The following is a 21,218-nucleotide window of genomic DNA, read 5'->3' as shown; positions in this document are numbered from 1 at the left end:
TATACAGCAGTGTGCGGGCAGCCCGTGGCCGTAGAGCCGTTACTCCTCCTGTTTCTCAGCGCTCCTCTCGTCTTTCCCTCCGCTCGTAGTTGGTGTTCCCTGCAGGAATGGTCCTGTTTTGTTAGTAAAGTCCTGTTTCGCCGTCTCTGTTCCGTGTACGCGTTCAGTATTCGTAGATACTCTGTATTAACATACGGCTTGGTATCTGTGTTAAGGGTGTACATGCGCGCTGCCACCTGTCAGAAAACCACCGTGCGTTTGCAGCGTTTCTGTACGGATAGGCGCTCTGCGTGACTGTAGTGCGAGTGTGTTCGCGGCGTGGATAGGCGCTCAGCTTGTTGTGTCTGGGCAGGAATACAAGCGGAAGCAGCTGGAGGAGCAGCGTCAGTCGGAACGCCTGCAGCGGCAGCTCCAGCAGGAACATGCGTATCTCAAATCCCTCCAACAACAACAGCAGCAGCAACAGCAACAACAACAGGACAAGAAGCCGCTGTACCACTACAACCACGCGGCCCTCAACCCCAGCGAGAAGCCCGCCTGGGCCAGAGAGGTAATTCAGCCAAGGCATGTAATAAATGCCCGCCGTGTATGACGTGCATGGGGCACAGGATCTCTAAGGCCCACTTCTGCTGGGAGGCTGTTCCGCTTAGGTTCGAGTCTGAGTCTGAGCCGCCTGTCGGATTCCGCGTGGACGCCTCCTTCGGGGGACGCCGCTCTCGGTGTAACGTCTCCCCGTCTTTTAGGTGGAGGAGAGATCGCGGCTCAACAAGCAGAGCTCACCGCTGTCCGTCACCAAGCTGAGCTCCATGGAGTCTGCCGGGACCCCGTCGCAGACACCCCCGTCCCAGCGGCCCCCAGAGATCCAGGAGCACAAGGTAAGATACGGAGCCGAGCTGCGATCCGCGTTCCGTACGCAGGTTCACGGTGGCGATAAAGTCTAGCACCCCGTAGGCTTACACTCCATCGCTCATCCCGCTGCTCCGTACGTGGGAGCTCGGCTCTCCAAAGCCATTACATTCACGCTATCCGCCCGGAGAAGTAAGAGTTAATCTATAGTGTGTGTGTATATATATATTCGTATCTATAGGTGATACTTAACTACAATTCCGGGATTCCATCATACTTGCTATTTTTTCTCTCGTAATGATGATTTTCCTGGCGTTTTGGGGAGTTTCTCCGGGGTTGATTAGCCATGTGATTTGATTTTTTTTGGGGGGGCGGTATAAAGCGTGTCCTGGACCCAGGTGACACCGACCCGGAGTTCAGCGATACAGACGCTCACTCACTCACTCACTCACTCGGCTCGTCCGCTCGTTTCCTTCCTCAGCCTCTCCGCAACACTCCTCAGGCCCGCGGAGCCCTCAAACCCATCCCCCGACCCAATTCCCTTCAAGATCCGCCCGCCGCTCCCCCCGGCGCCCGCCAGCCGGCCGCGCTCGCTCCGGCCTCCCGGGGCCAACTGGCCCGCCAGAGCTCTGACCCCTCTCCCGACCAAGCTGCCCCTCCAGCGCGGCTAGAGCGAGGACCCTGGGTGAAAATGGACCCAGAGATGCCCCCTCCCAAGGTAACACAGCGTAGGGGCCGCTCCTCGGTCTCTGCGGGGGTCTCTGGTTCGGTGTGATTAGAGTCTTTATCTCTCTCCGCTCGCCTTCTCTTTTATAACCCGGCTGGATCTTTCGCTCCGTCCTTCCGCACTAATTCTGTTTTTCCATTCGCGGCTCGTTGGTCGTCCTAACGCCGGCCGTCGTCCCTCACGCGGCTCATCTCTCCTTATTCCGGTAGTAGTCTGTGCTTGCCTCTTACTCTTAGCCGGGGCGGGATGGGCGCCGTCTGCTCAGCTTCTCTTAACATGTTGGCTCTCTAACCACGGTGATCCGAGACGGGGGCGCGGAATATTCCGGCACTTACCCCCCCCTGTGTCTGCGTTCTCTGTATCTAACACCCTGGGTGGGCTCTCTGGATTATCTCTCTTCCTCCTCTCCATTTCTAACCCGCATCGCGCTCTCCCCTCCTCGCTCTGGGATCTTATCCATGCGCTGTTACGGGCTCCTCTGTCTGTTTTATGCATCAGACATGCTGTCCGTCCTCATACAGCAGTCTCTCTCTTTATTCTAATTCCTTTGCCCCCCCCCTATATTTTTTCCTCCCCAGGTTCCTCAAAGAACGACCTCTATCGCTACAGCGCTGAACGCCAGCGGGTCGGGGGGAAGCCGGCCGGTCCAAGCCGTGAGAGCCAGGTAACCTTTTGTTGCTTTCTTTGTGGTCTTTTGTCTGTACAAATGGCTACCGGTACCTTCCCAGCTGGATGCCCTTCAGGATCTCCTCGCGTGTGCACGGGTGGGCCAGCCAGTGACTTGTGCGGAGATTCTGTTCCGGGTGACTGAGGCTACTGAAGACTGATCCGTTTGTTTTTTGCGTCGCTCTACAGCATTCCAGAAGTAGAGTTCAGAGAGTTAATCAAAACTGTTCCTTTTTGCCGCTCTCCCCTCCCTGGGACCTTACGGGGGGTCGGGGGGGGCACAATGGAAACAGCACGTTGTATAAACCCCAAAGTCGCTCATAACATCAGTCTGTCTAATTATTCCTCCTTCCCTCACTCAGTAATCCAGACTTACGGCGAGCAGAGAGCGGATGGGAGAGGGGAGATTCCCTTCTGCAATCCCCTCACCCGAACCTGCCCCAGGCCGGATCCCTCGAGAGGAACCGCATAGGTAGGTGCCGCTAACCTTCCGCATGACGTCACTACGGCCATGTAATATGCTCGTGTTCCAGCGGAGGGCAGCATCGTTTTGCAGTCCGGTTTTATACGCTGGTGCTCCACCAGAGGGCAGCATCGCCTGGCTGTATCGTTTTGCAGTCTGGTGTTATACGCTGGTGCTCCACCAGAGGGCAGCACTGCCCGGCTGTATCGTTTTGCAGTCCGGTGTTATACTCTGGTATTCCACCAGAGGGCAGCATCGCCCGGCTGTATCGTTGTGCAGTCCGGTGTCATGCGCTGGTGCTCCACCAGAGGGCAGCATCGCCCGGCTTTATCGTTTTGCAGTCCCGTGTCATACGCTGGTGCTCCACCGGAGGGCAGCAGCATCTTCAGCCCCGTAACACCCCCGTTTCTGATGGATGAGGTTCTCCGCCGTCGCCCAAACACGTAAGTGTTAGAGAAAGGCGCGCAGTGACCGTCTGATTGGTGTCCCACGCAGCTCCACACAAACTGGAAGAATCGTCTATCGGTCCCCCGGGCAGTAAGACTCCAGGAGACGAGCATCGATCCCGGCCCGGACGCCCAGCGGTGAGTGCCCGGCTCGGCTGGCTCTCTGTTTGCTTGTTCTGTTTAAAGGCCTTGGTAGCATTGGGCTTGTCCCGTGTGATATGTTTGCCACTGCGCGTCCCACCTGTCTCCTAAATTCTTCTCCTCCGGCCGCGTCCCGGGCTGCATTTATTTTCTAACCTCTTTCCTTTTCTTTGCTGCTGCCAGAGTTACAAAAGAGCAATAGGAGAGGTTAGTACAGCTTTCATACGTGTAACCCGGTGCTGTGGTGTAGAGCGTGTCCGTGATGGCGTGTTATAGGTATCGTAAAGGAGCTGCCATGTTGGGTGGATGAGAAGCCATGGCAGGACCCGTCTAATTGGCTCTTGAGTGGCCGCAGCAGAGCTGCTGTATGTAAGGTGGCGATAGCGGCGGCCATATTGGTGTATAAGAAGTCGCGGTGGAGTTGCTGGACTGGTTGTGTGAGAGGCCTCAGGGGAGCTGCCATATTGGTTGTATGAGAGGTTGCCGTAGAGCCACCAGAGCAAGAGAAAAGTAAAGCTTTGATGCTTTCCTTTCTCCTTCCCTCTCGCCTCGTTTTCCTTTCTCCTTCCCTCTCGCCTCGTTTTCCTTTCTCCTTCCCTCTCGTCTCGTTTTCCTTTCTCCTTCCCTCTCGTCTCGTTTTCCTTTCTCCTTCCCTCTCGCCTCGTTTTCCTTTCTCCTTCCCTCTCGCGTCCTTTCCTTTCTCCTTCCCTCTCGCCTCGTTTTCCTTTCTCCTTCCCTCTCGCCTCGTTTTCCTTTCTCCTTCCCTCTCGCCTTGTTTGCCTTTCTTCTTCCCTCTCGCCGCGTTTTTCCTTTCTCCTTCCCTCTCGCCGCGTTTTTCCTTTCTCCTTCCCTCTCGCCTCGTTTTCCTTTCTCCTTCCCTCTCGCCTCGTTTCCTTTCTCTTCGTTTTCTTTGTCCTCCCCTCTCCTCTTCCGTCCCCTCCTTTCCTGCTCTCACTGTCCCGTCCCATTTCAGGACCACCTTCTGGTGAAGGATCGTCCTGAAGATGTCCCCAAGCCCCCCAAGAAGGCTCTGGATTACTCCTCCTCCAGCGATGAGATGGACAGCAGCGATGATGATGAAGATGAGGGTGACGCGGAGAGGCAGGAGCAGAGCAGGGAGAGCTCTTCTGCCAGGTAAAACAAGCTGTCGGGCTGCCGGGCGTTATGTGGAGGAGGCAGGTGCTGGACACGCCGAGATCCGGTGTGGCTGGAGAGACTTGGCCTTGTTGGGCCTCCTCTTCAGGGGTCGCTCTGACTTTTCATCTTATCCGTGTCCTTTGTTTATCAGAAATGGGCGCGATGCGGACACGGACAGCGTCAGCACCATGGTGGTCCATGACGTGGAGGAGCTGGTGGGAAGCACATCCGACAGCTCGTACGGAGACGGGACGATGATCGTACAGAGGGTGAGAAGCGCTCATGGCGTCTTATCGCGGCCGCGCATGTACCTAGCGCAGGCACCCCTTTGTGTTAGGTTGTGGGCTGTTGGCTCTGTTGAATCACGTTGTTCTAGCAGCTCTACCAGAGAAGGAAGGAGCTTTTATAAATCACATACCGTCTTTATCATGCGCGAGTCTGCCACCACTCAGGGCTAGGATGCATATCCGAGGGGGGAGAGAGGGGCTAATCGCTTCCTTCTTCCTGCATTGTAACCCCGCCTCCCAGTAACCCCGCCTCTCGATAACCCCGCCTCCCAGTAACCCCGCTTGTCTCTTCCACCCAGACCCCAGAAGAGGAGCGCAACCTGCTCCACACAGACAGCAACGGATACACCAACCTCCCCGACGTGGTGCAGCCGAGCCACTCTCCGACCGACCCCAAGGGGCAGAGCTCGTCCCCCAGCAAGGAGGGCAGCGGCTCCGATGTAAGGAGACCTTTATTACTAATGTCCTGACACCCCGAAACTCGCAGGGGACGTGTGACCCCCCCCCATACAGAATACTTTCAGTGCGGAAAGGCACGCTGCCCGGCACGGAACTTCGCTGTATATCTATATGTTGTCATGGTAACTTATAATGTCTCATACATGGCATCTGACTTTCTCCCCGTGTCTCAGTACCAGTCTCGGGGTCTGGTGAAAGCCCCTCCTAAGACATCCTTCACCATGTTTGTGGATCTCGGCCTGTACCAGTCGTCGGGTGGGAGCGGAGACACCATCCCCGTGGCAGGTACGCCGCTTAGTCGTGTCCACGTTGGTGCATCGCCGAGCGGACATGGCCCCGTACGCTGACGCTGTCCCCTCTTTCTCTCTCTCTCTGCAGCTTCCTTTGTGTGCGGGGATGCGGCCCGCTTGGAGCAGCTGAAGTACGAAGCCCGGAAGGGCTCCGTCGTCAACGTAAATCCAACCAACACGAGACCGCACAGCGACACTCCCGAGATCAGGAAGTACAAGAAGAGGTTCAACTCCGAGATACTGTGCGCTGCCCTGTGGGGTAAGAGGGGGCCGCGGGCGCCGGACCTGCCCCTCGTAGGGAACGTAGAATTATGACTGTATTGTGTGTGGGGGGGGGCTTCTACATGCGCAGCGAGTCACGCTCCTCCATCTCTCCGTCCTCCAGGCGTGAACCTGCTGGTGGGCACGGAGAACGGTCTGATGCTGCTGGATCGAAGCGGGCAGGGGAAGGTGTACAGTCTGATCACCCGCCGGCGCTTCCAGCAGATGGACGTCCTGGAAGGGCTTAACCTGCTCATCACCATCAGCGGTGAGTGCCGACAACACGCTGGAGGATGAGGCCAACGGGTCCCGGTGGCCATGGGGACCACGCTCTGTGTATATTGTCCCATAAGTCATAGCGATGCAGTGGGGGGGGATCGGACCGTTCCCCTACTGTCCAATGTGCAAGGGCGTCCATAACTTACCCCATCGGTGATGTCTGAAGGGCAGTTTCTTGCCCGCTGTTGTGTCAGCTGCTTGGTCTGTCTGCGGTTTCGCTGATTACCCGACACTGTCCCCCCCCCCCTTCTTCCAGGTAAGCGAAACAAACTGCGGGTTTATTACCTCTCCTGGCTCCGAAACAAAATCCTCCACAATGACCCCGAGGTGGAGAAGAAGCAGGGCTGGAGCACGGTAGGCGACATGGATGGATGTGTCCACTACAAAGTAGGTAAGGAGCGTCTTCCCTCCCGCCGGCGTCTTCTACCGCTGCCTGAGACCCCCCTCGCTGGCCGTAACACGCTCTTTTCTCGTCTCCAGTGAAGTACGAGCGCATCAAGTTCCTGGTGATTGCACTGAAGAACTCGGTGGAGGTTTACGCCTGGGCCCCCAAACCCTACCACAAGTTCATGGCCTTCAAGGTAAACAGAGGACCTTTTTTGAAGTCAAAATAATGGTCGGAACCTCGGAGGTCCAGACTGCGCGGCCGTAGTTCGTAGGAAGTTGGCTGTGACCTCATGCCTCGAGATTGGTTTGGTTCCTGTGATGTCACCAGAGTTTCGGTGCCCCAAGCCATGGGTTTCCAAAAGCTTTTTTTTGCCTTAGAGTTATAATTTATATGTAGCTAGTCATAGTAGGAAGTTAGGTATGACCTCACACCTTGAGGTTGGTTTGTTTCCTGTGATGTCACCATTTCAATTGATATGTAGCCGTTCTCACCCTTGTCTCACCCCCTTTGCCAGTCTTTTACAGATCTTCCTCATCGGCCTCAGCTTGTTGACTTGACGGTGGAGGAGGGTCAGAGGTTAAAGGTCATCTACGGTTCCTCGTCTGGCTTCCACGCCGTGGATGTGGACTCCGGAAATAACTACGACATTTACATCCCAGTCCATGTGAGTGAGCGCCGATACCTCCGAGGGCACTCCTTCACCCCACATCACTTACGGCTAACTGTTACTTTTCTCTCTCGCCAAGGGTAAACACCCCTCTAGGACTGGCCACCTGCGCACGTTCTCCTAAACGTGTCACCCCAGTCGGCGGTAAGGGGGTTATCTTTCCCCGAGTTCCCTCGCCAGCTCTCTTGGTTATTTCTGAGGGCACCACAGACCCGTGACACGGACATCATCGTGCGACTCGCTTACTGACCCCAACCAGACAAACTCACTTAGGATGGTCTCACGCTGTAGGAGACATTAGAGGGTAGACCATGAGGTCTTCTCCTCGCTGTCTCTGTGCGGAGCGCGGGTCTTCGTGCGTTCTTTCATCCACCCCGTGGCCGCTCACACGCGCTCTCCTTTTGTCGTTCAGATTCAGTGTCAGATAAACCCGCACGCCATTATCTTCCTGCCAAACACGGACGGCATGGAGATGCTGCTCTGCTACGAGGACGAGGGGGTCTACGTCAACACGTACGGGAGGATCATCAAGGACGTGGTGCTGCAGTGGGGGGAGATGCCGACCTCCGTGGGTGAGTAACGGCCCCTCGAAGCGTGAGGGCCGGAGGGGGGGGAGCACGGAGCGCAGAGCACCGACTGTCTCGCTCATGTCTCCCGCAGCCTACATCTGCTCCAACCAGATCATGGGCTGGGGCGAGAAGGCCATCGAGATCCGCTCAGTGGAGACGGGGCACTTGGATGGCGTCTTCATGCACAAGCGTGCCCAGCGGTTAAAATTTCTTTGTGAACGTAATGATAAGGTAATAGGACCCGTTCACTCACACTCCCTCTCCACTCAATGAGTTCCCTCCGTCAGGTTCACTCGCTCCCTCTCTTTCTACTTTTCCCTCTTTCTACTTTTCCCTCTTTCAGGTTCATGTACTCCCTTTGCCCTCACTGGGTTCCCCTTGTCAGGATCACACACTCCCTTTCCTCGCTCTCTTTCCCTTTGACCGTTCCATTCTCCAACTCCCTTTCCTCGCTCTCTTCCCCTTTGACCGCCCTGTTCTCCAATTCCCTTTCCTCGCTCTCTTCCCCTCTGTCCCGTTCTCCAACTCCCTTTCCTCGCTCTTTTCCCCTTTGACCGTTCCGTTCTCCAACTCCCTTTCCTCGCTCTCTTCCCCTTTGACCGTCCCGTTCTCCAACTCCCTTTCCTCGTTATCTTCCCCTTTGACCGCCTCGTTCTCCAATTCCCTTTCCTCGCTCTCTTCCCCTTTGACCGCCTCGTTCTCCAATTCCCTTTCCTCGCTCTCTTCCCCTTTGACCGTCCCGTTCTCCAACTCCCTTTCCTCGCTCTCTTCCCCTTTGACCATCCCGTTCTCCAACTCCCTTTCCTCGCTCTCCTCCTTTGACTGCCCCGTTCTCCAGCTCCCATTTGTTTGCCCCCTTTTAACCCACCGTTTCCCCCCGCAGGTGTTTTTTGCCTCTGTTCGTTCTGGTGGCAGTAGTCAGGTCTACTTCATGACTCTAAATCGCAGCTGTATCATGAACTGGTGAAAGCCGAGCACTTGGAGGACGAGACGGCAAGACGGCTCCCCCGTACACTGGAGTTCCCCTCCCCCGCGCACCGCAGGCCCTGCTCTCTTGTATATCGCGCCGGCCATGATAATTTACCCCCATGCACGCGGCACCTTGCTGCTTTCATGCGTTGTAATGTATTGGGGTGCAATATGAGCCCCCCAGAAATCCTAATCCTTAATCGCGCGCCCTCTATATTTCCAGGGTTCGGGGAGGGGGTCGTTAACGGGAGAGACGTGATGCTGGCCCACTTCCTGCCACAAGGCATTCTGGGTATGTCGACCCTGTTCCAATGGATGGTCCCTACTTCCTGTCAATCATACAGAGCTCTCTGTGTGATTGGATAGCAGCACAGCCCCCCCCTCTCCTCTCACATGCACAGAAGCTGATGCACTTTCCCCAAAATGCTAACCATAAAGGCACTTTAAAGGCAATTACCCTCCCCCCCCGGCCCTCCTCAATCCAAAGCCGCACGGCCACCTTACCCCCAAAGCCATCGATATGCCCCCCCCCATAATACCTGCTCAGCACCCAAAGAGATGTTCTGCTCCTGCCCCCCATCAGACATATTGGGTGGGCTCCCCCCGGGACAGTCCCACCAATCCCGCCATGGCGTTCGGTCTCTCGGAGGAAGCCCCTGGCGGGTAATGAATCATGGTGCGGCTCGGTGTGCCCGCTAACGCCCACACCCTGACGCTTCAACCCGGTATGAAGTCACCGGACCCTAAGAGTGAGCCTCAGAGCTTACACTCTACGGGGTAAATCGGGGCGCGTAGGGAAAGGAAGATGCGTGGAACCCGGCCCCCTTTGCTGCCACTCCCAGCATGCCGCAGTTTGGTAATGCCCAAATCGTGCTGCCTCCCAGGACCCTCAGCCTGCCGGAACGGTAACGGCTGGGAGTGATGGGAGAAGAGACACCGGGTATAGCTAATACCGGCTGCGCATGCTGGGAGTTGCTGCTCACGGCAGAGTTTGCACACGTCGGTGTATAGCTAATACTGGCTTAGCGTGCTGGGAGTTACGCCTCAAGGCAGAGTTTGCACACGTCGGTGTATAGCTAATACCGGCTGCGCATGCTGGGAGTTGCTGCTCACGGCAGAGTTTGCACACGTCGGTGTATAGCTAATACTGGCTTAGCGTCCTGGGAGTTACGCCTCAAGGCAGAGTTTGCACACGTCGGTGTATAGCTAATACGGGCTGAGCATGCTGGGAGTTACTGCTCACGGCAGAGTTTACACACGTCGGCGTATAGCTAACACTGGCTGAGCGTGCTGGGAGTTATCGCTCACGGCAGAGTTTGCGTGTCTCGGCACGTGTGGAAGCAGCAGGGTGGTGGCTCCTTCATCCGAAAACCCATCCCCCGACCCTATTTCTTAGTGATTTTCTACATTCTGAACCAAAAAGCTGAAATTCGGCATCGTGGCCGCTGCCCCCCCCCTCCGTTGGCCACTGCCCCCCCCTCCGTTGGCCACTGCCCCCCCCCACCCCCCCATCCCACAGAAAGTGACAATCGAGGCGGATGGAAGACGGCAAATGAATCGTTATTTTTGTAAACTGACAGATGCTGAATCTACGGAGGAGACAAATATTTTATGTAGCAAATTGTATAAAAGGTTAACGACAATGGTGACTATGACATCATCGCTCTAATAAAGTTCCGTCTGCTAGTCCCGCCTCCCCTTCCTTCTGTTCGATAAAGAAGCATGGGGGGGCAAAGATCTGAAGAAGAGACCTCCGAGGTGCTGAAAGCTTGGCGTTTGGTCCGTTTGCTGTAGGAAATTGTATGCTCTTTTACTGGCCCAGCGCTGCCCCCTTTAAGACATGGCTCTCGGTATATGCCCTGGAGCGAGGATGGCGGTATTAGCCGGCTTTTTACCCCTTTGCCCGCTGAGCGCGGGGCTCCATCTGATGATAAATGAAAACCATAAAAAGTATAACTTGCGTGTGAAGAGGGACTGGCCACACTAAACAGGGACATTTGGGAGGTATGCATTGGCTGCCTGCCTGGAGGCGGGGTCATCTGTTGTGTGAAAGACTCATGTGACCTGCAGTTATCTGATCATGTGATCATTTTTCCAGTTTACACCTCGGTGAAAAGTAAGATTCCGGATCCCTTCGCAGGTCAACGACCGACTTAGAGCGAAACCCTCAGCAGAGCCATATAACTGGTTAAAACGCCGCCATACCGGGAGAGACCCCCGCCACTCTGTACCGGGAGAGACCCCCCCCCCAACACACTGTCTGTACCGGGAGAGACCCCCCCCCAATACACTCTCTGTACCGGGAGAGACCCCCCCCAACACACTCTCTGTACCAGGAGAGACCCCCCAACACACTCTCTGTACCGGGAGAGACCCCCCCAACACACTCTCTGTACCGGGAGAGACCCCCCAACACACTCTCTGTACCAGGAGAGACCCCCCACACACACACTCTCTGTACCGGGAGAGACCCCCCCCCAACACACTCTCTGTACCGGGAGAGACCCCCCCCCAACACACTCTCTGTACCGGGAGAGACACCCCCCCCCCACACACACACACACACTCTCTCTGTACCGGGAGAGACCCCCCAACACACTCTCTGTACCGGGAGAGACACCCCCCCCCACACACACACTCTCTGTACCGGGAGAGACCCCCCCAACACACTCTCTGTACCGGGAGAGACCCCCCCGACACTCTCTCTGTACCGGGAGAGACCCCCCCAACACACACTCTCTGTACCGGGAGAGACCCCCCCACTCTGTACCAGGAGACCCCCCCACACACTCTGTGCACAAATATAACCAGTTATAGTGGCACCGGCACCCCTATTAGTTACCAGTCAGTGCTGGCCAATGGCTGCCAAGATCACTCGCTTCACTGCCGGGGCTGACACCTGCCCATGGGGGCAAATGCCTGAGGGGGGCCTTAACTGGAGTGCACATACCCCCCAAATCAATACACCTGTGTTGGGGGTGTGGCTGGCAAGAGCACCCGCCCACCGTACCCCAGGAGCCACCTCGCAGCGCTCACAAGGGGCCACATCGGATTCACAGATCCCTGTGCCGGCCAAGAGGAGATCGGGAGTGAGCCACAAAAACATGGACACCTGGGCCGTACGCCCTCATGCTATAGATCCGCCGGCCATAGTGGGGTCATCAGAGTGCATGGCCTGGGGCTGTCTTTAGTCCCATGCCCCCAAGTGACATTTCCAGCAAGTTCGGGACAGTTAGCAGCTATGCTTAAGACAACACAAGGTAAGCAGCCATTCAGGTCAGGTGTAGTACAAGGGTCGGCTGCAAAGTGTTCTAAACACAAGAGCTCAAGTGCAACCTGTGTCAGAAACTGCTGTATACACATAACGCGGTCGCATCCCCTACGTTACATACACACCCGCCGCTGTCTCACCAGTCCTGATAACGTGCAGTCACACCCCTCTAGGTTAATTATAACCCCAGCCCTGCCCAGCCGGTTTGTGCTCTCGGAGCAGTAGAGGAACAGTCTATTATCTGTTGTCCCGTCCTGCAGCCGTCCGGATTCTTTGCAGTCACCAGCGTTCTCGGGATGTGTTTGCTGGAGACATGTTTGTCCTCCCCAGCCTTTGCCCTCATCGGGGTCCTGGCCGTGGGGTATCTCACGCTAAGCCTGGGGTGGAAGATACTGCGAGGCTTCCTGGCGCATGTTGTCTCTGAATGGTGGAAGACGGACCTCAAGAAATATGGAGGATGGGCGGGTGAGGAGCAGCCTCAATGCTTATAATACCTTATAATACCTACATGCCTCCGCACACACGCCGCTACACCGCGACATTCCTCCACTCACACACTGCTACACCGCGACATGCCTCCACTCACACACTGCTACACCGCGACATTCCTACACACACACACGCCGCTACACCGCGACATTCCTCCACACAAACGCCGCTACACCGCGACATTCCTCCACACACACACTACTACACCGCGACATTCCTCCACACACGCCGCTACACCGCTACATTCCCCCACACACACGCCGCTACATTCCCCCACACACACGCCGCTACACCGCGACATGCCTCCACTCACACACGCTGCTACACCGCGACATTCCTCCACACACACACGCCGCTACACCGCGACATTCCTCCACACAAACACCGCTACACCGCGACATTCCTCCACACACACACTACTACACCGCGACATTCCTCCACACACACGCCACCACACCGCGACATGCCTCCACTCACACACGCTGCTACACCGCGACATTCCTACACACACACACGCCGCTACACCGCGACATTCCTCCACACAAACGCCGCCACACCGCGACATTCCTCCACACACGCCGCTACACCGCGACATTCCTCCACACACACGCCGCTACACTGCGACATTCCCCCACACACACGCCGCTACATTCCCCCACACACACGCCGCTACACTGCGACATGCCTCCACTCACACACTGCTACACCGCGACATGCCTCCACACACACGCCGCTACACCCCAACATGTCTCCGCTCACATGCCGCTACACCGCAACATGTCTCTACTCACATCCTGCTACACCGCGACACGCTTCCGCACACATACTGCTACACCGCGACATGCCTCCGCTCACACACTCCTACAACACTACATGCCTCCGCACACACACTGCTATACCGCGACATTCCTCCACACACACGCCGCCACACCGCGACATGCCTCCACTCACACACGCTGCTACACCGCGACATTCCTACACACACACGCCGCTACACCGCGACATTCCTCCACACAAACGCCGCTACACCGCGACATTCCTCCACACAAACGCCGCTACACCGCGACATTCCTCCACACACACACTACTACACCGCGACATTCCTCCACACACACGCCACCACACCGCGACATGCCTCCACTCACACACGCTGCTACACCGCGACATTCCTACACACACACACGCCGCTACACCGCGACATTCCTCCACACAAACGCCGCCACACCGCGACATTCCTCCACACACACGCCGCTACACCGCGACATTCCTCCACACACACGCCGCTACACTGCGACATTCCTCCACACACACGCCGCTACACTGCGACATGCCTCCACTCACACACTGCTACACCGCGACATGCCTCCACACACACGCCGCTACACCCCAACATGTCTCCGCTCACATGCCGCTACACCGCAACATGTCTCTACTCACATCCCGCTACACCGCGACACGCCTCCGCACACATACTGCTACACCGCGACATGCCTCCGCTCACACACTCCTACAACACTACATGCCTCCGCACACACACTGCTATACCGCGACATGCCTCTACGCACACGCCGCTTCAGTGCGACATGCCTTTACTCACACGCCGCTACACCGCGACATGCCTCCACTCACACACCGCGACATGCCTCTGCTCACATGCCTCTACACCGCGACATGCCTCCGCTCACACGCCTCTACACCGCGACATGCCTCCGCTCACACGCCTCTACACCGCGACATGCCTCCGCTCACACGCCTCTACACCGTGACATGCGTCCGCTCACACGCCTCTACACCGCGACATGCCTCCGTGCACACACGCCTCTACACCATGACATGCGTCCGCTCACACGCCTCTACACCGCGACATGCCTCCGTGCACACACCGCTACACCGCAACATGCCTCCGCTCACACACCCCGACATGCCTCCACTTACACACTAATACACCACTACATGCCTCCACTCGCACACCGCAACATGCCTCCACTCACACACCACTACACCATGACATGCCTCCGCTCACACGCTGCACCACCGCTACATGCCTCCGCTCACACGCTGTTACACCGCGACATGCCTCCGCTCACACGCCACTACACCGCAACATGCCTCCGCTCACACGCTGCTACACCGCGACATGCCTCCGTTCACACGCCACTACACCGCTACATGCCTCCGCTCGCACCCCGCTACATGCCTCCGCTCGCACCCTGCCACACAGTGACATGCCTCCGCTCACACGCTGCTACACCGCGACATGCCTCCGTGCACACACGCCTCTACACCATGACATGCGTCCGCTCACACGCCTCTACACCGCGACATGCCTCCGTGCACACACCGCTACACCGCAACATGCCTCCGCTCACACACCCCGACATGCCTCCACTTACACACTAATACACCACTACATGCCTCCACTCGCACACCGCAACATGCCTCCACTCACACACCACTACACCATGACATGCCTCCGCTCACACGCTGCACCACCGCTACATGCCTCCGCTCACACGCTGTTACACCGCGACATGCCTCCGCTCACACGCCACTACACCGCAACATGCCTCCGCTCACACGCTGCTACACCGCGACATGCCTCCGTTCACACGCCACTACACCGCTACATGCCTCCGCTCGCACCCCGCTACATGCCTCCGCTCGCACCCTGCTACACAGTGACATGCCTCCGCTCACACGCTGCTACACCGTGACATGCCTCCGCTCACACGCCGCTACACCGGGACATGCCTCCGCCTGCACCCCGCTACACCGCGACATGCCTCCGCTCGCACCCCGCTGCATGCCTCCGCTCGCACCCCGCTACACCGTGACATGCCTCCGCACACACACCGTGACATGCCTCCGCTCACACCCCGCTACACCGTGACATGCCTCCGCACACACACCGTGACATGCCTCCGCTCACACGCCGCTACACCGTGACATGCCTCCGCTCACACGCCGCTACACCGTGACATGCCTCCGCTCACACGCTGCTACACCGTGACATGCCTCCGCTCACACGCCGCTACACGCCTCCACTCACACGCCGCTACACCGTGACATGCCTCCGCTCACACGCCGCTACACCGCGACATGCCTCCACTCACACGCCGCTACACCGTGACATGCCTCCGCTCACACGCTGCTACACCGTGACATGTATACGCCGCACAAATACAGCTTTTATTGTGAGGATAAAGTCCTTTTATTGCAGTTAATAAGTAATACGCTGCATAGCTCTGTTAAAGGGACAGTCACCCTGAGACATCTTGCGGGGTTTCTAATGCTCACCCACCGAGTTTTTTTGCCCCACTGAGTTTGCTTTCAGAGTCTCAAAGGAGATGGTGATAGACTCCACTCACTCTACTGACCAAGCTGACTCCACATGAGTGAACATTGAGGTAGACTTTGTGCTTCCAGCTTCCTCAGGTCTGGAGACGGCTTCATTTTGGACCCTTCCTTCTTCTGTGATTATGCCCCAACTCAACTACACACCTCCCAAGTGTCCTTCTTTAAGTTGGCCAGTCCCTCTTTGCTCCTCAATCCCTGATACCCCTCTCTCCTCCCCTGATGCCCCTCTCTCCTCCCCCGATGCCCCCTTTCCTAGGCGCTCGGACTGTTTGCTGGGTAAGAGGCTATCAGAGTTCTACAGCCGTAAAACCCCAGGTTCACAAGGTCGATCTGCCGCTCTGTCGCCTTGGCCTTGGTCAGAATTTGTCTCTGGATTCCGTTTTTGGACCCTGATCCTACTGAAGGAATCTGGGAAATTGTATTCAGTATCAGGGTATGAATGATGTGACCTTGGGGGCAAACGGCTGGAGAAGTGTTTATCCTGGGAGTTCCAGAACTGCCCCCATCTAGCTCTGCTATAAAGACTCAAACCTTAATCAGTCGTTGGTCTCGTCTTAGATTCAGGAGCCGTATGTCTATCCCATGCATGTTTACATTCCCTCACTGTATTACCCTCTACCACCTCTGCTGGGAGGCTGTTCTGCTTATCTACACCAGTCCTGATACAACTTAACCAACGCAGGGAGCTAAGCAACAGAGCAGAAAAGTCCTAAGGGTCTGTTTTATACCCTTCACCTGAGGGCATGTAGCCTTCTGTATAAGCTACCCCATATTGCCCCAGCAATGGAGGAGACTTTGTCAAGGCTGACCCAGGTGATCATTTATTTTACCCCTCACCACGCTGTGTGCTCTCGCCCCTACAGTGGTCACCGGCGCCACAGACGGGATAGGAAAAGCCTACGCTCAGGAGGTAAGTATCCGTCTGTGCGTCCCTCTGCAGGAGTTTGTCCGGACTTCCCGTTAACTGCCCCCCCCTGTCCGCCTGTCCGTAGTTGGCCAAGAGGGGTTTCGACGTCGTCCTCATCAGTCGCACGCTGGAGAAGCTGAAGAAAGTCGCAGAGGAGATCGGTAAATAAAATGCCACGCTGGGGGGTTTTAGGGCCAAACAACCCATAAACCCCTAATCTCTGTGCAGATTTTCTATAAAGTTAAAGCCGGTTGGGTCATTCGTTCTGATCCCAGGGGCAGGCTGGCTGGGGGGGGGGGGCAAGAGCAAACCCCATTATTCTTCTCCGAATGCCCCACTCAGTTACACAGACAGTTAAAAATGACTTTTATGGCAATTCTAGGCATGTTACACGGAATACATCCCACTTGTGAGGAGTAATTTGTTTCTTTCTTAGAGCGGGAAAGTGGACGCAAAACGAAGATAATCCAAGCGGACTTCACGAGAGGCCTTGAGCTCTACGACTCGATTGAGGATGGTCTGCAGGGCCTGGACATCGGAATTCTCGGTATTAAAAATACAAGATGTGGCTCCTCAGGGGTGGAGCTCTAAATGGGGTTTCCAACAAGTATCTTGATCCCTTGTGCCTTCTAATTGGTTGAAGATAAAAAAAAAAAGCCTTCCATCATGAATGGTGACATGAAATGGTAAAATAAATCTGATTTTGTTTTCATGGTTTTCCTTGCAACACCCCATAAATCCACTAGGGGTAGTGTAGAGCTTTGTGGAGTTCAGCATTTACACCCAGAGGGGATCCTTTCTGTGCTTCGTGAATGTGACTGAGTCTGCTGCTATTTGCTAGCCCTCTCGAGTGACTTTGGCGTTGCGACTAAGCGTGGTTTGTTTCCGTGTGTTCCAGTAAATAATGTGGGAATGACTTACACTGAGGGGTCCGTGCTGTTCCTGGATGTCACGGACATTAAGAAGGTACGTGGCTGCATCGCGGGAACATGCTAGTATGTTTTGGGTTGGTTTTTTTTCTAATTAATGACATTTTTGATACATTGAAGCCTTGGGCAGGAGGGTTAGACCTCCGCAGGCAGCATGTGTGAGGTAGGAGGGGTAGAAGTTAAGGAAAGGCGCGCAGGTACAGGCTGGCGATCGAAGATTCCCTGATGTGACCGATTTCCTCTCCTTTTTTACCCAGCGCACGACGGACATCATTAACTGCAATATAACATCCATGATTCAGGTACGGACCTCCTGCAACCCCAGCCTGAGGCCCCTATGGGAGGAGCTATGATTCTGCCCCTCCCCCTGTGGGGTGTCACCCTAGGATTCCAAATGATACACAATTATTCTTTCTTCTGCAGATGACCCGGATCGTCCTTCCTAACATGGTGAAGCGGTACGTGGAGAATCGATTCCTTCTGGGCAAATTAAACCAATGAGAGGCGCTCTCTGTAACTGGAGCTATGTGCTCAGGCTTGGTTGGCTGTGATGGGTTCCCTAGCTAAGTATCTTGGTGATGGTTTCCCCTGCTGAGCATGGCTGTGATGGGTTCCCTCGCTGAGTATTGATATGATGGATTCCCCCGCTGAGTATGGATGTGATGGGTTCCCTCGCTGAGTTGATATGATGGGTTCCCCCCACTGAGTATTGATATGATGGGTTCCCCCGCTGAGTATTGATAAGATGGGTTCCCCCGCTGAGTATTGATATGATGGGTTCCCCCACTGAGCATGGCTGTGATGGGTTCCCCCGCTGAGCACGGATGTGATGGGTTCCCCCGCTGAGCATGGCTGTGATGGGTTCCCCGCTGAGTATTGATGTGATGGGTTCCCTCGCTGAGTATTGATATGATGGGTTCCCTCGCTGAGTATGGATGTGATGGGTTCCCCCGCTGAGTATGGATGTGATGGGTTCCCCCGCTTTGTACTGATGTGATGGGTTCCCTCGCTGAGTATTGATGTGATGGGTTCCCTCGCTCAATATCTCTGTTCCCTCGCTGAGTATGGCTGTGATGGGTTCCCTCGCTGAGTATTGATGTGATGGGTTCCCTCGCTGAGTATGGATGTGATGGGTTCCCCCGCTGAGTATGGATGTGATGGGTTCCCCCGCTTTGTACTGATGTGATGGGTTCCCTCGCTGAGTATTGATGTGATGGGTTCCCTCGCTGAGTATTGATGTGATGGGTTCCCTCGCTGAGTATTGATGTGATGGGCTCCCCCGCTGAGTACTGATATGATGGGTTCCCTCGCTGAGTACTGATATGATGGGTTCCCTCGCTCAATATCTCTGTTCCCCCGCTGAGCACGGATGTGATGGGTTCCCTCGCTGAGTATAGATGTGATGGGTTCCCTCGCTCAATATCTCTGTTCCCTCGCTGAGTATGGCTGTGATGGGTTCCCTCGCTGAGTATGACTGTGATAGGTTCGTATTGTTGTGACAGATTCCCTGATGGGTTCCCCCGTGTTCATATCTTCCTCTCTCTCCGTTTCCCAGGAAGAAAGGGCTGATCATTAACCTGTCGTCTGAAGCCGGCACCCGACCGTATCCCATGATGACCCTATACAGCTCTACTAAGGTGCGTCACGCCGGGCCGGGCCTTCAGAATATCTTTGGGGAGACGAGCAGCCGCTATATCTTGGGACTGCGGATTCTTTCAGCACGCAGGCCGCTCCTTCAGAGAGTATTGCAAGAGATTTTCCTTACATTTCCCTGATTTAACTATACATTACACAGGGCCAGCTCAGCCCTTCCAGAAACTCACTGGGGTTGGCCTTTCATGTGACCAGTAACGTCAGTGATGATGTAATTGGTTACATCAGCAATGAAGGGGTTATTTTCTGAACGTTGACCTTTTTTTTTGTTACTTTTTCCTTAATCAATAATTCCAACTCTATCCTTAAAGGTCTTCATGGATTTCTTCTCCCGCTGTCTGAACACAGAATACGGCTCGCAGGGGATCACCGTACAGGTAGTAGCCCCCACGGCGCAGCCCCGTCTCCATATGGGGCAGATTGTCCTCTACTACTCCTTCACCCCACATTAAAAAGTTACTGCCCCTCAACGGGCCAGGTGTCTGGCGATGTCCCGGGGGTCCAGGCCCCCTCCGGCCCCAGGGTCGAGGCTACAGGTGTAAATCGGGGCCGATGGCGCCTGGAGCCCCTCCGCTGACGTCCCCTCGTCTCTCCGCAGTGCGTCATGCCCCTCCTGGTCTCCACCAATATGACGCGCAGGATGGAGACCAACTTGTTCGTGAAGACGCCCGAGAGTTTTGCACGCGAGGCCCTGAACACCGTGGGGTACGTCAGCCGGACCAGCGGATGCCTCTCCCACTCGCTCCAGGTATAAAGCCGCGGCGTTCTGTGTATAGAGCGCCAGCGTGTTCCGTGGCGCTATAACAACACTTATAACACTTATCACACGGACGTGGTAGGACACACCGGTGCAGACGGAGAAGAGGCCCTAATCTTAGGAGCTGACGCTCTACTGGACCTCAGTCTTCTCTCTCGCTCTCCCTCTTTTGGCACCCAACTTCTTTCTTCACAGTAAAAACTGAGGATAGATTCCACCTCCCCTCTGCCCCAAGTGGTTTGCTCCAATGGCACTTCCTGTCTGTAGCGTAAGCAGCTTCCTGTGTCCGCTCTATAAGACGCCCCATTTATTTTTCTTTATAAGATGGGGTGATTGGTCGCCTCGATACATTCTTGGGTTGCTATTGTCACTTATTTGTATTGTTATACAGGTTGAGACAATCGCGGCAAACAAATAGTTAATTCTATTCATAAAATATCTCCTATATTTCCTGCTGTAACGACTCAGACCTTAATCAGTCGCTGGTCTCGTCTTAGATTCAGGAGCCGTCTGTCTGTCCCATGCATGTTTAATCCCCTCACTGTATTACCCTCTACCACTTCTGCTGGGAGGCTGTTCCACTTATCTACCACCTGAACCCTATGACCCAGCAGGTTTCCGTTTCTTTTGTTCACAGAGTTATGCCGTACGCTACGTACTCCCCGATTTCCTCCTTTTGTCCCCGCTGTTCCCCCGCTTATCTCGGATGCTCGACAAACACGTACAGGACAGAATGAAAGCCGAATAAGTCACGTATAAGGCGGGGGTCCTCGCGTCCGGGGCCCGGGGTCCTCGCTTCCGGGCCCGCCACCGTCTACATGTCCCGGTTGTTAAATCCTCTTTTTTTCTGAAATAAAAACCTCAATAAAATTGAATATACGGCTGATTATTTCTGTATCCTGGGGGGGGGGCTTTGACGATATCTGATTGGTCGGAAATGGACGGCCGCAATCCCAAAAACATTGACATCTGCGATAAGTAACATTATTCTTATGTTTGTATGGCGCCATCATATTCAGCGGCGCTGTACAATCGGTACCCAGGGTCCTGCTCATAAGCGCACTTTTCAGATTTTGCCCCTTAAGGTAGTTTAGGTTGCCCTGTGATTGATCCCCACGTAGTAATATACCCCTCAAGTGTCCCTTTTTTGTCACCTGATGTCCATCTTTTTCTAGGAGGTGGGAATGTTTGCTGGGTATGAGGGTATTGAGGCCCTGACAGGCCCGATAATGTGTATAGAAACAGCAGGGAAGGGTTAAT

The 21,218-nt window shown here is 55.4% G+C and overlaps 2 protein-coding genes across 2 annotated transcripts in view; both read left to right on the top strand.

The window, feature by feature from the left end:
- Positions 1-9,165, top strand: part of MINK1 (misshapen like kinase 1) — a 31,009-nt gene extending 21,844 nt beyond the window's left edge. The window contains exons 15-33 of the mRNA XM_053465125.1: positions 353-550; positions 744-875; positions 1,328-1,564; positions 2,152-2,237; positions 2,602-2,711; positions 3,198-3,286; positions 3,473-3,496; positions 4,263-4,423; positions 4,578-4,695; positions 5,013-5,153; positions 5,346-5,457; positions 5,551-5,721; positions 5,848-5,991; positions 6,259-6,393; positions 6,483-6,583; positions 6,905-7,054; positions 7,470-7,629; positions 7,718-7,857; positions 8,510-9,165. Of these exons, the coding sequence (XP_053321100.1) occupies positions 353-550; positions 744-875; positions 1,328-1,564; positions 2,152-2,237; positions 2,602-2,711; positions 3,198-3,286; positions 3,473-3,496; positions 4,263-4,423; positions 4,578-4,695; positions 5,013-5,153; positions 5,346-5,457; positions 5,551-5,721; positions 5,848-5,991; positions 6,259-6,393; positions 6,483-6,583; positions 6,905-7,054; positions 7,470-7,629; positions 7,718-7,857; positions 8,510-8,593 (2,493 nt within the window). The 3' untranslated portion in view covers positions 8,594-9,165. The remainder of the gene's footprint in view (positions 1-352; positions 551-743; positions 876-1,327; positions 1,565-2,151; positions 2,238-2,601; positions 2,712-3,197; positions 3,287-3,472; positions 3,497-4,262; positions 4,424-4,577; positions 4,696-5,012; positions 5,154-5,345; positions 5,458-5,550; positions 5,722-5,847; positions 5,992-6,258; positions 6,394-6,482; positions 6,584-6,904; positions 7,055-7,469; positions 7,630-7,717; positions 7,858-8,509) is intronic.
- Positions 9,166-12,105: 2,940 nt separating this feature from the next.
- On the top strand, positions 12,106-20,833 carry LOC128492536 (very-long-chain 3-oxoacyl-CoA reductase-B-like). The gene is made up of 11 exons (XM_053465116.1): positions 12,106-12,331; positions 16,576-16,622; positions 16,705-16,780; positions 17,056-17,166; positions 17,518-17,585; positions 17,806-17,850; positions 17,972-18,006; positions 19,104-19,185; positions 19,513-19,578; positions 19,800-19,949; positions 20,596-20,833. Exons 1-11 carry the CDS (start codon positions 12,163-12,165, stop codon positions 20,704-20,706), a joined length of 960 nt encoding a protein of 319 aa, XP_053321091.1. The 5' UTR covers positions 12,106-12,162; the 3' UTR covers positions 20,707-20,833.
- The last annotated feature ends 385 nt before the right edge of the window (positions 20,834-21,218 follow it).

Source organism: Spea bombifrons, chromosome 4 (assembly GCF_027358695.1).
Source record: "Spea bombifrons isolate aSpeBom1 chromosome 4, aSpeBom1.2.pri, whole genome shotgun sequence".
NCBI lineage: Eukaryota > Metazoa > Chordata > Amphibia > Anura > Pelobatidae > Spea > Spea bombifrons.
The sequence above is the reverse complement of the archived record's forward strand: the minus strand, read 5'-3'. Positions and strand labels throughout refer to the sequence as shown.